The following is a 15,712-nucleotide window of genomic DNA, read 5'->3' as shown; positions in this document are numbered from 1 at the left end:
TTTCTGGTCATACAGCTCTTCAACTGTCCCGGTTCTTACACATCTTTGGCTTTCAAATATTCGGCTTTGAATGTTCCTGATGAAGGTGGATCCAGAAAAGCGGGTCGGATGCATGCATTTTATAAAGTGTTGCTTAGTCTTTTGTTTTCTATGTTGTGTTTTGTGTAGTATTGTTTGTCTGTTTATCTTTTTCTTTTTTAGCCATGGCGTTGTCAATTTATTTTCGATTTATGAGTTTGAATGTCCCTCTGGTATCTTTCGCCCCTCCTTTGGTATTATTTTCTAATAAAAAAACAAAGGATATGGGGTATCCATCCATGACACAAAATCAGTAAATGCACAACAAAAAAACATACAAAAAGCAAAGGAACAGCGCTTTTATTGCTGTTCTACATCTCAAAGTCACAGTGAGACCTCAACACGGAGCAAAAAAACTCTCTCTCCGCTGCAAGTTTAAGACGGCCCTAGTACCCAATAAGACTACGAAAACATATGTGCGAAGACACGGACATGTCGTATTGGTAAACGTATTCGTGATAATGACCAAAAACGTATGCGTGTCGATTTTTGTTCTTTTTCATATTTCTGCTGGAGCATTTTAGTGTGTAAGAAGCACAACCTTTCTAATGAACTCAGTATAGTGGCAACTTGCACGAGTATAACCTTTCAATCGAGATATGTAAACGTCATACGATGGGGCAGAGGGAATGCTACTGCTGAATAATTGGAAGTTGGCAATTGGAAAGTTGAAGTCATCATGTTTGTTAAAGCGTATAGTTAGAAGTCTTTTCTCTGTGTCAATATCAAAATCAGGAAATGCTCAAGACATGAATCGAAAACGAATCGACAATGCCATGGTAAAAAAAACTGAAAAACGGCCAATAGACAAACAACAATTCACCAAACACAACCTAGAAAACTAAAGACTTAGCAATACGAACCCAACCAAAAACCGAGGATAATTTCAATTGCTCCAGAAAGACAAACATATCTTGCTCCTCATGGGCCACCGCCGTGTTGCTCATGTTAGTACAAATTCGGTATATGACATTCGAGGAAAAGAGGACCGATAGTGGTTACGACAATTGGAACATAACCGTCGTCATCTGTGAAACATATATTCCATTATGGTCAACCAACTCGTGATGGCGTCCGTTTAAAGAACGGCCGTGCCTAGTAGAGCTGGAGCTGTATACCATACCGGAGCGCTAGTGTTCATCCCCGGTTTTAATTTTGGCTCGTGTTGTCCCGTTTTTTCTTTTCTGTTTTTTTTTAACTGTTCTTTGTCTTTTTATTTTTTGTCTTTTGGACATGGTTTTACCTATCTATCTTCGACCAATTGTTTTTGTTCGACTTTTTTAATATCTTCTGACTTTTCCGCATATTAACCACTGGTTTTGGATAATCTATTTTTCAATATAGTTAGTTTGAATTAGACATGCATTTTTTTTCTTTCAAAACAAATACAAAACTGGTTACATATCAATAGTCCATGTTTGCATTCGAGAAGCTCGACAAAAATCCCAATTTAGAACTCATCACATCAGCTTATAAAAATAAAAATGCCACAATGGAAGAAATATGTACCTTAGAAGATCCATTTACACACAGTCCCGTATTTGATTCTCCTATTCTAAAGCGTTTGCCCAAAATGATCTCAAAATCATGTTTGGTTTCAGCTGTAAAGTGATGTACGCTTGCCTTGTCATCGCACCTGGTCTGGCTTGCAGTTAATACAAGCCACTTAGTTTTGTCATTTATTTGATGTGCATGGCATTTATAGAGTAAGGATATTTGAACATCGGTAAACTATTGTTGCTTCTAATTTATTCTAGTAATAGGACAACGGATGCTATATATTATAATACTTACATCAAACATGTCACCTATGAGACCATATCTCACAACTGTAATAGTACATTGCCATAGAGTATGACAATATAAATAATTTGAGGGATCAAAAAACGATCTCAATAGAGAAAATCCAATCAGTGCATATATGTATATCACAATTAATCCCAGGATAGCTACCCACAGCAAGGACCATCCTGCAAAACAAAAATAAAATAATTTTTAAAGTTTTTTTTGTTATTTCAATTCAAGTATCATCGAATTAACAGAGTCAATTCAATTAAAGGAATATAACTGTTAACGGGATAATGAAACTACAAATCGTTTAGGTATTTGCCTTCCGTTTTCTAAATAAAAGTCTTGAAAATTACGGTAAAAACCCAATTATGACAATACAAGGTAAAGCAGTATCGACTCCTCTTCAGATTTTATTTATAAGTTTCTACTGATGGATATTGAAAAAGTATGGTTGCATGCATGAATCTTTGGTGTTTTATGTCCAAGGACAAATGTTATATACAACAAAGGAGAGGAGCATGTTTATATGATTTGAATACGAATAAGAAACCAGCTTTGTACTATACCGACAAGCTGATATTTAACGTGCTAGTTCACTCCGTCATAGTCAACAGGAAAACATGTTGCCCAAATATGACTCATTATTATGACTCCGTTCCGATTAGGCGTTTATCTAACTCATAAATTCCACGTGTCTAGCGTAGATACTACTTTTCAAGTTTTGGTTTGACTTTACCGGGGAATAACAAAGGGTTGAGTACTCTCAAACCGCATTCAAAGTAAAGGGACCTATCGAAAGTCTTAATCTCCATAGACTGTTTTTGCTTACATCTTGATAGTTTGTTTTCTAATATTTACAAACTTAAAAATTAATGGCTTAACTGTGGTTGTTATAGTGAAAGGATCAGGTATCATAAGAAGTATTGCTTATCCCTGAAATTGCCAAAATAATAAAATGATTCAACACTTCATTGTATTGGTATTCAGATAGTTTGATTTAACCTACACATAATATTAGAAAAGACACTTGTGATTTCAGTTTTAAAACTGACATATTTCACCTTAAATTGACATATTACTCATAGTTTTTGAACAAAATTGATTTAAGCTAAAGTCTTGCCAATTCAAAATATGTTACACACATCAGCATCTTTTGGCAAAATTTCTTTTCATGTAAAGCCTTGGATCATATCTAAATGTTCAATAACGAGATCTAAATGTAGAGCTTATGCAGTCAGTTTTTGCAGTTTGCAGTAAATGCAAGAAGTTTGAAGCACTAATGCAAAAATGTAAGACAGAATAAAAAAATATGAACAGTTATGATTGATAGACAAATGTCAAATAAACAAGTGAAAGATGGTTTTTATTATATTTGACATACTTTTGATTTTCGATTTCAATAGATAAAAAGAGGCCTGCACATTTATTTACTATTTGTCTGGATTCTGTCGGTTAAGATGAAGACACTTTACTATTGCAATATATGCATACCAAGGAAAAATGGGTAGTATAATCAAATCTAATAAATGTATCAAATAAAGCAATAAACAATTTAACCTCGAATAATATTTATCAAATAGCATAACTGAAACAATTTTACAGTCTTAAACACCCTCATACCATTCTGGGTAACAGATTTGATGACTCCACTCAGAAGTTGATTGTTGACCACAATGTTCAATAAATGGAATGCAAAAAAATATCCATGAAACACTGTTCCTAATACTGATAAAGTCAGGAACAACTGAAAAACAACACAAAAACTTTCCATTTGTTCTAGCATAAGTAGTTCATAGAGTATTTGATTAAATATCGTCTTGGAGGGTATTTACAAAAAAGAATGAATTAAACCGCAAGTAACCTTAATGCATATATGTATTAATGCATGAAATAAAAATGCAACCAACAGAAAAAAGAAGTCTAATCGCATAAATGAACAGCTGTAAAATGTAGAATATCGGTAGACTTATTTGTGAGTTAGTTCTGTTCTAAAAACACTATAAGATGAATAAATCTTTGCTGAAAATAATGTTTATCCCTTGTGCATATATATACTTGTAAGCATTTTACAGAAATATAAATAGCTGTCTCAAACTGAAAAGAATAAAAGAAGAATGTGTCTGAGGACACGAATGCCTCGCTCAAGCTTTGCAACGAAAATGGGATGGACGCACGGAAAGACGAAAAGATGGAAAGACGGACTGTCAAGAGTAACACTTAATGCCCCCGTCGCCTATGGCGGGGGCATAAAAATCTGCCCTGCCGATTTCCTTCTTCTGGCATCAGTTTATATTTTCCTTCCTACCCTCTATCCCAAAATGATTCGCTAAGTAGAATCAACTTTATTTGAATGAAAGTTTTCTCTTGTTCTGCATATACATGCACTGTCCCTGAACGTTAATCATTGATATCAGAAAAGCTGGACATCATTACAATTACAAGTCTTGTTCAGTCTACTGGTATGTACCAGAGATTATTCATTCACATACTGATTACAAGATTACAATTCAATTCAAAAATTTATAAAACTATTTTATAAAAATGTATTGCTTACAAGAAAATAAAATGTTGTAAAACTCAGCACTTTTGCATCCAAACGAGATGCACCTGAATCATTGTCATGTGCTCCATCTTCAGTGTTTTCCTCTTTGCGAGAGAAGCACCTATATTTGAGAGATAAATCAATTTTATTAATTTCTTATCACATGATTGCTAAAAAAACATGTGCAAGAAGTTTGTATATCAATATCCTAAATATTGAAGATGTCACTATTTGTTTATTGGATATTTTAAAGAGGCGAAGGATACCAAACGAACATTCAAACTCACAAGTCTAAAATAAACTGACAACGCAATGGCTAAAAAAGAAATAGACATATGCACAACAGTACACAAAATACAACATAGAAAACCAAAGACTGAGCAACACGAACCCCACCAAAAACTGGGGTGATCTCAGGTGCTCCGGAAGGGTAAGCAGATTTAGGGTGACATTTTAAGAATATTTACACAAATTTAATATATAGCATTAAAAGGTGTAGGAATACTATTTTAAACTAAAATCAAATATTGTATTCGTATTTGTATAAAAGCTATCAATTGAGAATATGAAAAAAAACGATAAGGTTCAGTAATAGAAGAGCGGACAAAATAATATCCGATAAAGGTACAGAGACAAAATATATAATTTTAATTTCCTGGGTGTAGTATAATGGGTAATTACTGTAATAACAGCACTCATCAATACTATTCATACTAAATATAATGGTAATTTATACACGTACATACAATACATTTATACATATATATATATATATATATATATAAGAGTAAAATATATGTCCAGCCTCAAATCTGTAATCTTTGTCCTTTTATCAAACCAATGATTCAAGTCTCTGATAAATGTACTTACTATCCAATATGTGTCCTTTTCACCACTTAAATAACGTAAAGCGCTTCGGACGCACCTAATCTGGAAAGTGTAATTTTTTCCCGACATTTTCTACTACATTTAACACACCATTTAACTACATTTTAAATAATTAGTTTGACCGAGTAACCACTTTTTGGCTGGTTTTCCTTGCCCGCGGAATCATTGAGGGCATAGCAAAACAAATTTAACACTCATAATCATTGTATTATATTGTGAATAATTCATGTACATCGGTGAAATTTTGTGTTGTTAAGTACGAATGGTGTGTTTTAAAATTTATTGTCACATTATTAATTCGATTAAAGTCTTGTAATCCTATGGGCTATACATATTTATATTGTAGTATTTGCTTGATATGCTCTAACAATGAGCTTGATACTTTAACATACTTAAATGGCGCAGAGATTTCTGCCAGCGTAGGAAATCTTGGATGATTGAGCAACACATAACTAATTAGCACCATCAAAGAAAAGAAATTATGAGTTCCCATAAACGCATACATTATCACATCGTACAGCTGCCTATTCAACCCTTTAATTATTGGATCTGGACTACAAGTAAAAGTATATACAAATTAAGTTTTCATTAGGCAAAACTATAGATCATTTCATCAAATAAAACATGTATTCTCTCGATGCTTTTTCTTTTGGTTAATTCCATGTCAGACTGTTCAAGTGTACTGTTTTGTTGTTGTTTTGTTGTTTTTATTTTCATTTTAAAATAAAACCATTTAAAGTTAAGATACAAACATGATGACGTTACCTCAATTGGGTGCTTCTAAGTTAAATAATAGCTACTCCAAAATAGTAGCTTTTAATAATTCAAGCGAGCAATTCAACCTTGTGTCATGGTAAAACATAATGGATGCAGGATATCAATTGCAATGTAATGGCATCATTTGGTAAATACATACTAGTATATAAATGAAAACTGCATTATTTTGTGTGATAGTATTCGTTTGTCAGTGATTCATCAAATTGTATAAAATACGGGTACTTCATATAATCAATGACTACTTTTGTGGAATTACATTCAAACGTTACTTATTAGAGGTTTTACGGCATCGGAACCCAGTTTTTCTATGCTGTTATTTCGATTTCAGTTTATCTTCTTCACATTTTAGAGTTAAAGACCGAATGACACAGTCCTGTCTTGGTAAATAAATTTTTCAAAGAATAAGGTTTACTTAACCTAGTTTGTAGGCGTACCAAACCTCCCTTTGGTGTTAAGACTTTTTGCCAGCTTCCATCAATATATGAACCTAGATATAATGTAAAGGCATACATACTCTGCTATTCCATTCCAGTCTATTGTCTGATTGCCATTTATCTTTTGGTAATCTTCCAATGAAGCTTTTGCATTCCATGAATACAGCATCAGCAAGTTGATTGCAACACTCAGGAAAAATGCACCAAAGTTCCATATCAACCTAAATGAATTGCAGAACCAAATAATAGTCTCTTGTTAGAAGTTCGTTCAATTTTCCACTCGTATCTTGAAAATTAGAAACAAATACACATGCAAAAGTAAGTTTGTCTACATGAACATTGGAACCACAATTTCGAGACATATTTCACACACAACCACTAGTATGTTTTAGTTTACTTTACGACACAATGTATGTACAACATATAAAACCTTACCACAATTTTGTAAACATCTTTGATATTGGTTTCTGCAATATTTTTCGTTGATAGCTTATGTCTTTTAATATGTCTGATGTCCATCCCATCAAATCCCGAATTTTGTTACTAGGAGAAGTCCTGTCAACATTCCACTTTAGATTTTCTTTTACTTCATCTCGCAGTAGACTCTAAAACACCAACAAAACCAGGAAACGTTATAACCCCACAATAACAGGAACAGTTCACAAAGCACAAAAGAAAAACATTGGATTAATCAACATATTCCGCGGATAAAGCCTATTTTTGTATTGTTTCAATCCGATGATTGTATTTTTGAGTTCTTCTGAATAGCATATGTAAACATATTTTCAAATCTTACGGAAGCTGGATTCTATAGGTAAAATTTTAGGAAATACAAAATGTAATCGACTATTCATTCATCGGTCAATTCTATTTTTTAAGAAGGGCTGTCCATTTTTTTATAAATTTACTTCACAATAATGGAAATGAAATGAAATGAAAATCAAAAATCAAACTAGAGAATTTGTTTTCAGCTTTTGACAACTACAAATCTCATCAATCGATTAAGAAAATATAATCAAATTTGAACATGTTTCTATGAATCCACCATCTTTTAAGTTGTCGACGAAACAGATATGAACTTATTTTATTCGAAGTAGGTGTAAAATAATCAATTCAATATATACTATAAGGAAGACAAAAAATAAGATAAGAATGTAGAAAATAGGAAGATACCAAAGAAGAAAAATCCTAACTCCTTAATCGGGAAAGAGCAGGCAACAGCAGGGACAAAAGAAAAATAGAAGTCAAGCTAAATATACGTATTTCTTTTTATATTTCCAGAAACTTACTTTATTTTCCACTCTAAAGTTGACTTTTTGTAAGACATCTTCCTTGACGATTTCAATGGATAGACAGCTCTTCTTATAAAAATCAATTGCTTTCTGGTGTGTAGCACTAATTGTTACTTCTGAAATAAATATATGACAGTTTAACTATGAATATATACATTTGATGATTCAAAGACGTAAGAACTATTTTCAAAGTTTACCCTATGTATTCATACTACAAATCATGACAGTTCGTGAAATGTACATCGATTTATATAACTTTTCCTTTTCACATATGTTATTCCCATAATCGAGTGGTATCTACCATGATAATGACAAATTGAACTGTGAACTATTGCTCACTTATGATACCCCTGCTATAAATATTTTGTAAAGGAAGTTAATAAGCGATAGATGTAAAAATGCATGACACGGTATGGCATGCTCACATGAAGCTTGACACCAAATTTTGGGAAGGTATAATTTGAGCTGCGTCCGATAGAAATCGACAATATATGCAAGTGCACTTATGAATGTATGCATGTACATGTTGAAACGTTAAAATACGAATAAAAAGATAAATTTTGGTCTGTTTTGTAGGGTTCTTATAACAACTCAATTTTCAAACAGTTTTAGACTTTCCGTAGAGATTTTTTCAACCCGAAATATGTTGACAGATGTATTGATATTCATTTGTATAAGGTTGATTTCTATCCAACGCAGCTCATTTGTTGTTAAGAATTCGGTAAACAGACAGCAAATTGAACTATAAACGTAAAAATGCATTACACGGCATAGCTTGCTTACAGGATGATTTCTACTAAATTTCAGAAAGCTCTGATTCGTACTTCCACAGAAAAATGCGAAAGTTCCATGGAATGGACAGGGATAAACCAGTATACCTCCTTATTTCTTACCGGAGGTATTTTAAATAGAGTTCGAAAATTTGCATAAAAATATGGCACATATGAAAATTCCATGTCAAAATTGAAAGACATTACTTATTTTATAAAACGAAAATTAAAAAAAAATCTAATTTCAAAAGATTAATTTCTCCTGGAATTTTTACCTTTACTATATGCCCTCGTAATCTAAGGATATTTTAGTCATACTGAAGTAAACAAAATTCACTACTTACTTTCATTAATTAGATTTAAAAAATATGTTGGGATATTAAGTCGGTTTTACACATTAAAAAGCATTATTAACCGCCCAAGGTTTACCGTTCTATAATAATTCGTAGCTGTCCATATCAACTTAAGATACGCCCTTTCAGGTTAAATCTATTGTGTAATAAAAGCGTCAAACTAATTTCAATTTCCATCGGAACTTTTTATCAAATGATGCACTAATATTTCATGTGTAGATATATATAACTTATTACTTCCAAAACAATTTTGCAGATACATCTAAGAATGTCCTTCGCATTTCGAATATGTTGTTTTGGTGTAGGCTGTCTCATTAATTTGTCCCCCTCTCTTTGGAGCGAAATACTTACTTTTGTGCAAATTTGGATCTATATCCAACATCCTTGCCCATATAAGGTAAAACAGATATCCGGTTTCTGTAACACTGTCCCGCTCTTGAACATTTTTGTTTCCCTACATGAAAAAATACATTTGAATTATATGAAAATAACTACTCGTGTCCATTAAATAACAGACTTTTACTTCCCTTATCATAACAAAAAGGTTCATATTTAAACTTTGTTCGACCATTATGATTACACGAACAACATTTTAATTCTATCGAGTGCAAGGTGTTCTGACAGAATACTTTAAGAGTAGTCAACAAGTTATCATTGCAATATTTTGAATGAAGTCTTGAATATAACCACTGAAAGCATTTAACGACTTAGTCTTATAGATTATCAATGGTTTTTCAAACGAGAGGGTGTTTCTTAGCTACGATCTCATCGAAGGGCGACAGCCCTGAAATGAGATGTTGCTGGGAGACATCCTATAGTTTGAAAGACCATTGATAATCTGTTTATGGCTATTTTGCTCATGACATCTTTGATGTTTACATTGGCAACGTCACGTGCGCCCTTGGTTTCTGACGATAATTTTCTATCTCAAGCAAGTAGTAGAAAAATACACAAAATAACGATAATATTTAGTATATATATATATACAAGAAGATGTGGTATGAGTGCCAATGAGACAATCCTCCATCCAAGTCAAAATTTATAAAAGTAAACCATTATAGGTCAAAGTACGGTCTTCAACACGGAGCCTTGGCTCACACCGAACAGCAAGCTATAAAGGGCCCCAAAAATTACGAGTGTAAAATCATTCAAACGGGAAAACCAACGTTCTAATCTATATAAAAAACGAGAAACGAGAAACACTTAAGAACCACATCAACAAACGACAACTAATGAACATCAGATTCCTGACTTAGGACAGGTGCAAACAATTGCAGCGGGTTTAAACGTTTTAATGGTACCATACCTTCACCCTTATTTGAAACAATAGTGTAACATCATAACATAGAAAAACACACTATCAAATATCAATTGAAATGGCTTAACTCAATCAAAAGACATATTAACACCGGTGAACATACACTGAACAAATAAATTTGACCTATGATACAATGCAAATACAAAATAAATAAACTAAGGGAAGAATAATTAAAGTAACATGTTATACCGCTGTGAAATGTTAAACAATTTAAGAAAAACAATATACCTGAACAAAAATATCAGCCATTTGCAATTACTTTAAACACAGGTAAATAAAAATAATTTTGTTGTTAGGTATACGTGTACAGTTCAGATAGAGAAAGGAAATATTTTTACAAAATGAATAATTTTGATGTTTATAGTACGAAGAAGTGAAAATTTATAGTAATACCAAACACTTATCAAAGCTAGTGTATAGACCAGATATAACCCTGAATAACATTAAATAACAAAAAAACATTACAATCAGTATCAACAGATCATAAACAAGAAAGTACGATTTGAGAGTACTCGCAGTTACTGACAGCTAGTTAAAAGCCAAAAACCATCAATAATAAAAAAAATCATGCATCAGAGACTAAAATCAACTAAAACACATCCCAGGGATTTAGTATTTTAACGTCATGGACAGTCAAAGAAGACATGACTTGTGCAATGCCAAAAATAAATGTATCGACAGGCAGTAGGCTAGTTAGGAGTTAACCTCTTTATAGATCAAAATGAACGTGGATGTGTCTTTATACATCCCGTTTGAAAAGAATACAAATTTAGTTATGTTTTAATTTGCTGATGACAAAATCGATATTAGTGCCAATGTAAACTATATTCAAAGAACTAATTACAACATTGGTAAGATAACCTTTACTAATAAGTTTGTTTAAAGGTTCGACGAGTTTACACGGATCACATAGTGCTTTAAGTACAATATTAACGTAACATTTAGGATGTGAAATACCGTTTTTAATCAGTTTTCTACAGGTACAGCCAAATTTACTAATCAAATCTTTGTATCTATGAAAGAATTTAGTAAAAGTTTTACGTAATTTATGGTAACGAAATCCGGATACAAATGTGTATCTTGGGGATAGTACCATTAGTAATTGTTTTTCGTCAGAGAGGCTTCCTTAGAACAATGACCACTTTTACAGCAAGTTGAAAAATCTTTGTTGATTTTTCATAAGATTTACTTCAACATATATTTTTTTTTTTGAAATGATTACGTTTTTGTAGAATATGTGGATTTTGAGTATATTTTAAATTTGATTTGGTGTTTCAACTCTTCTGTTTCGAGTGCCACTTTAAAGTCTTATAAAGACGAGACTAGCGTCTAAGGCACTAACTTATAAGCTTTAAATTCCTTTTATCTTTAATGGGTTGCTATATGTACTCTAAACTATGAACATAAGTTTTATACAGTTAAAATCTTTTACCATTATCCGGTTCAATAGGCCTCCACCAACAGATGCAAGATTTTTCACTGAACCTACTAGTACTGTATCCACTTCCACGTTTTCTGTCTTTACAATATCTTCTAAATGTATTTGGTCTGACTGACACATCTTATAACAGTTTGTCATACACTGTAGCAAAGCTTGTTTATCAATGGTATCTTTGACTTCCTACAATAGAACCAGTTTTTATTTTACTTGAACAATTTAATTGATGATCAATCAATCACCAATTTATCAATATATTACTGCAGATTTAAGAGTATACAATTTCTTAATGCAAGTGTTGTATCGCCAATTTCAATGAATTTCAAAGCAATTTGTTATTTTAGTACTTCAATGATATATGTCAAACATAAAATATCGTTTACATGAATATATTTAAAGATAATACCAAATACGGTCATTCAATGTGACAATATATAAATAACACATAGCTGAGATGGTGATAGAGCAGATTGTTACCCCGCGAAAACATTGTCAATTGAGGCGAAGCCAAGGTTGACAATGTCTTTTCGAGGGGTAACAATCTGCTCTATCACCCTCTCAGATATGTGTTTTTTAATTTATTATACTGAATGTTCTGTTTTTAATTCAAATTCAAATTCATTAACTATGTCGTCTTGTACATAACAATCATCCGTATCTATTAAAGCGCACACTTGAGCAAGCGTCTCCGTGGAGGGTAATAGAGTATTTGACATGGGATAGAGTAAATTGTCTCCCTCGTATTAACCATTCAAAATCTGGCATTTTGACATGAAGTATAATAAAAAAGAAAATTTAACGATAGACCTTTTAAAACATTTTGATTAGATAGCTTTCTCTAACAGTCTAAGGCAATAACAATGAGGAGTTTTCAACCATTTTATCTTTTCTATGTAATCTCTATGTAATTCTATGTGTCTCAGTATTGGCAAAAAGGTCTGTTGTCATAACGTAGAATAGTACAAATATGTTCATAGAAATGAAAATTTATACAAATAAATCATTATATAACTATAATAAATACATTTAAATATAAGTTAGAAACATACTGTTGCGACTGCAGTCTTTTCTGGACCATTTTCTTCAATCATTGACAACACAACTCCTCCTATTATCTGTCGCAACTCGAGTACCTAATTGAATTATAATTAAAAACTAATGTGCGAACTAAATAAGGTGGTTAATATTTATAGCTGTCTAGGAAAAATATAATTACTATGCAATTGCCAAATAACTATTTACTCCCCCCCCCCCCCCCCCCCCCCGCTCCCCCCAAAAAAAAATATTACAAACTTCAACATCTAAAGATTGGCTTCTTTTTAACTAAAAAGATACAAACCCATGTATGGATTGACTTCTCATTCCCTTTCAGGCTCAAGGATTTAAATGATGAAATTAAAGGTTGGACAGTGAAACGATCTTGTATTTAAGCTCATAATGGATTTGAAGAGACCTTTCAATATTTAATTCAGCAGTAATTGTTTTTAGTTCCTTCAGTATAAAAGAATACCATTTTACTACAAATGGTATATGGTAGGTCGATAAATAACATTTTAAATATATATTTGATAAGACAGATGCCTTGTGTCTAACAAAGTCGACACTTACTCCAATTGACACTTTGTTCTTTATCAATATAAACGAATTTTAAATAACTACTGTAGATTCAATATTATTCGTTGGATACCAATTTTCGTGGATACAGGTGAACAACGAATTCAAATGTTCTACAAGCTGGTATGCAGACTTTGGCAAAACCACAAAATCAAATATCCACGAAAATACCAGTTTCCGCCAATCCACGAAAATTGGTACCCAAGAACATAAATGGATCCACATTTTGCTTTCTTTATCACTTTAAATTTCCTTTTTTATATAATCTCATTTATGCGTAAATTTCAGATTTACCTTCTCAGGTGGACAATCGCCAACATCGCCAGATCGAAGGATGAAATTTATGTAGTCAACGATTTTGTTTCCGTACAAGACAACCCTATTTTCTTGGTTACCCTGTAACATAATGAGTAACTTTACAGTGAGTCTCCTAAATCGATATATAAATGCAACAGTGAGAGTAAAAGACATGCTAGAAGTTGAATGTTTCTAAAGAAAGAAAAATAAGAATACATACCGCACAAAATTCATTTAAGCTCGAGAAAACTCCGACAGCCAGACCAATGGTTCTTTTTGTAATGGCGGAATAAACTACATTTAAGAACTGTGTTGTCTCAGCTACAATGTTGAATGATTTCACGTTGTCTGGTTGCTCTCTAAGATAATTCTGAAAACAAAATATCACATACAAACTAAAGTATATCATATATAGGAAAAGAGGGATTTTAATCATGATGAATATTTTTGCCAAAAAAGCAACACATTTAAAGAATGTTACATTACCCTTTTCTTTGAAACAAACAAAGATATTTCAACAATATGTTAAGCTTCAGTGCTATATTACTATAACTGGGTGGATACTAATGATGGTGGACTGTCAGTCCTCGTGAGTATCATCAGCTCAGTATCATCAGCTCAGTGGTCTATGCGGTACTTACATGATTTATAATATACTATTATAAAATTATCCGTTCATAATTTAAGAAATTAATAAATAAACTTAGGTTTCAACTTCCTCAGGAAAAGTTGACCTTTGATGAATCTGGCTATTATTTTGAGCTCTGTTTTGGTCCTATGCATATATCTTCTATCGTTTTTTATGTATTTACACAACCCTGAATTGAAAATGTTTAGTGCGCGTCAGCGATGCAGACGAACGAAATTTTTTTAAAGTTATTTTCACGTATGTGTACCTGTAAGTCGGCATTTTGTCCATCGCATATCCTTGCTAAAAGTTCTACAACAAGTTCTATATAACCATCATCGTTGTACTGCATCATATCAGATAGAGCGCTTTTTTCTTCCTCATCTTCATCAGCTTCCTTTGGGGATAATGAAGGAACAATTCATTTATTTTCTATTGCCTTGCCACAGTAAAAGGAACATACCAGATGCTTACCCATTAAAGTTAATGATAATATGTCAATAGTATGAATAGAATAATTGTTTCATAAAAAAGTTCACGACTTGAGGTGGTCAAATGTTTTACATAAGAATGAATTCGAAGTGCAAACCATCAACTAGAAATAATTTTAATTCTGAAAAAAAAACTCGAATAACAAATCCCATATTCTGATTCATTTTATATTTCTTTTGATATCACATTCTGATCTCCTTATGGTCGAAAATATTTTAATATTTGAAGACTGGTCACGACATTTGACAAGTACAAACAATATTTAAACATTTAAATGCAAAGAGCTAATGATATTTTCATTGATAATGATTTATACTTCTCTCTTTTTTTTACAGAAAACTGTTTAGAACAAAGGTTAACATTTGATTACCTCTAGAGGCAGGGCAAACACAGCCAAATCCTTTTGTTTACCATTCTGGTAAAAATCTCCATTTAGTATCTTATCCTTTCCTGCAAACAACCCTTTCTTTTTCCTTGATGGAGGCGGTGAAGCGTGTCCAACTAAGGTCTATAAAATTTCATTCATATATCATGGATTTGTCTCAAGAAAGAATGATATGATATATAATATTGTAGTTAATTTCGTCATTTTTGTGTCTATTCTAATTATATATAAATATGCATCAGTTTGTATAAAAAAAGAGCGAAAAAGTTTGCACAATTATATAAACAATTATGAAAATCTCTTTTGGTGAAAGACAAAAAATATGTTTGATAAATGTCAAAATATGTTTTAAAAGCTCCATATAAAGATATTTGATAATGATAAAACATTCTTATGATACATTCTTAGCGGGAATTTCTCGCTGCATTGAAGACCTGTTGGTGACCTTCTGCTGTTGTCTGTTCTATGGTCGGGTTGTTGTCTCTTTGACACATTCCCCATTTCCATTCTCAATTTTATTAGGGAGACCAGATTGAATTACCTAAAACTTCATATCTTTTCCTCCTTAACTTTGGTTCAAAACTTTTTTCTTTCAAATGGCAAGAGTGTATATAA

The 15,712-nt window shown here is 32.2% G+C and overlaps 1 protein-coding gene across 1 annotated transcript in view; it reads right to left on the bottom strand.

Annotated features, from left to right (window-relative positions):
• Window positions 1-15,712, bottom strand: part of LOC127702843 (inositol 1,4,5-trisphosphate receptor type 2-like) — a 112,979-nt gene that overhangs the window by 5,990 nt on the left and 91,277 nt on the right. Inside the window, exons 53-66 of the mRNA XM_052207147.1 lie at window positions 15,083-15,220; window positions 14,489-14,617; window positions 13,813-13,962; window positions 13,590-13,691; window positions 12,731-12,814; window positions 11,676-11,864; window positions 9,277-9,379; window positions 7,800-7,918; window positions 6,946-7,115; window positions 6,591-6,731; window positions 5,692-5,853; window positions 4,424-4,532; window positions 3,490-3,613; window positions 1,873-2,048 (exon numbers count right to left, since the gene is read on the bottom strand). Coding sequence (XP_052063107.1) covers window positions 1,873-2,048; window positions 3,490-3,613; window positions 4,424-4,532; window positions 5,692-5,853; window positions 6,591-6,731; window positions 6,946-7,115; window positions 7,800-7,918; window positions 9,277-9,379; window positions 11,676-11,864; window positions 12,731-12,814; window positions 13,590-13,691; window positions 13,813-13,962; window positions 14,489-14,617; window positions 15,083-15,220 — 1,896 coding nt within the window. The remainder of the gene's footprint in view (window positions 1-1,872; window positions 2,049-3,489; window positions 3,614-4,423; window positions 4,533-5,691; window positions 5,854-6,590; window positions 6,732-6,945; window positions 7,116-7,799; window positions 7,919-9,276; window positions 9,380-11,675; window positions 11,865-12,730; window positions 12,815-13,589; window positions 13,692-13,812; window positions 13,963-14,488; window positions 14,618-15,082; window positions 15,221-15,712) is intronic.

Source organism: Mytilus californianus, unplaced genomic scaffold, assembly GCF_021869535.1.
Source record: "Mytilus californianus isolate M0D057914Y unplaced genomic scaffold, xbMytCali1.0.p SCAF_5, whole genome shotgun sequence".
Classification (NCBI taxonomy): domain Eukaryota; kingdom Metazoa; phylum Mollusca; class Bivalvia; order Mytilida; family Mytilidae; genus Mytilus; species Mytilus californianus.
Note: the sequence above shows the minus strand (reverse complement) of the source record. Positions and strands in the feature narration are given on the sequence as shown.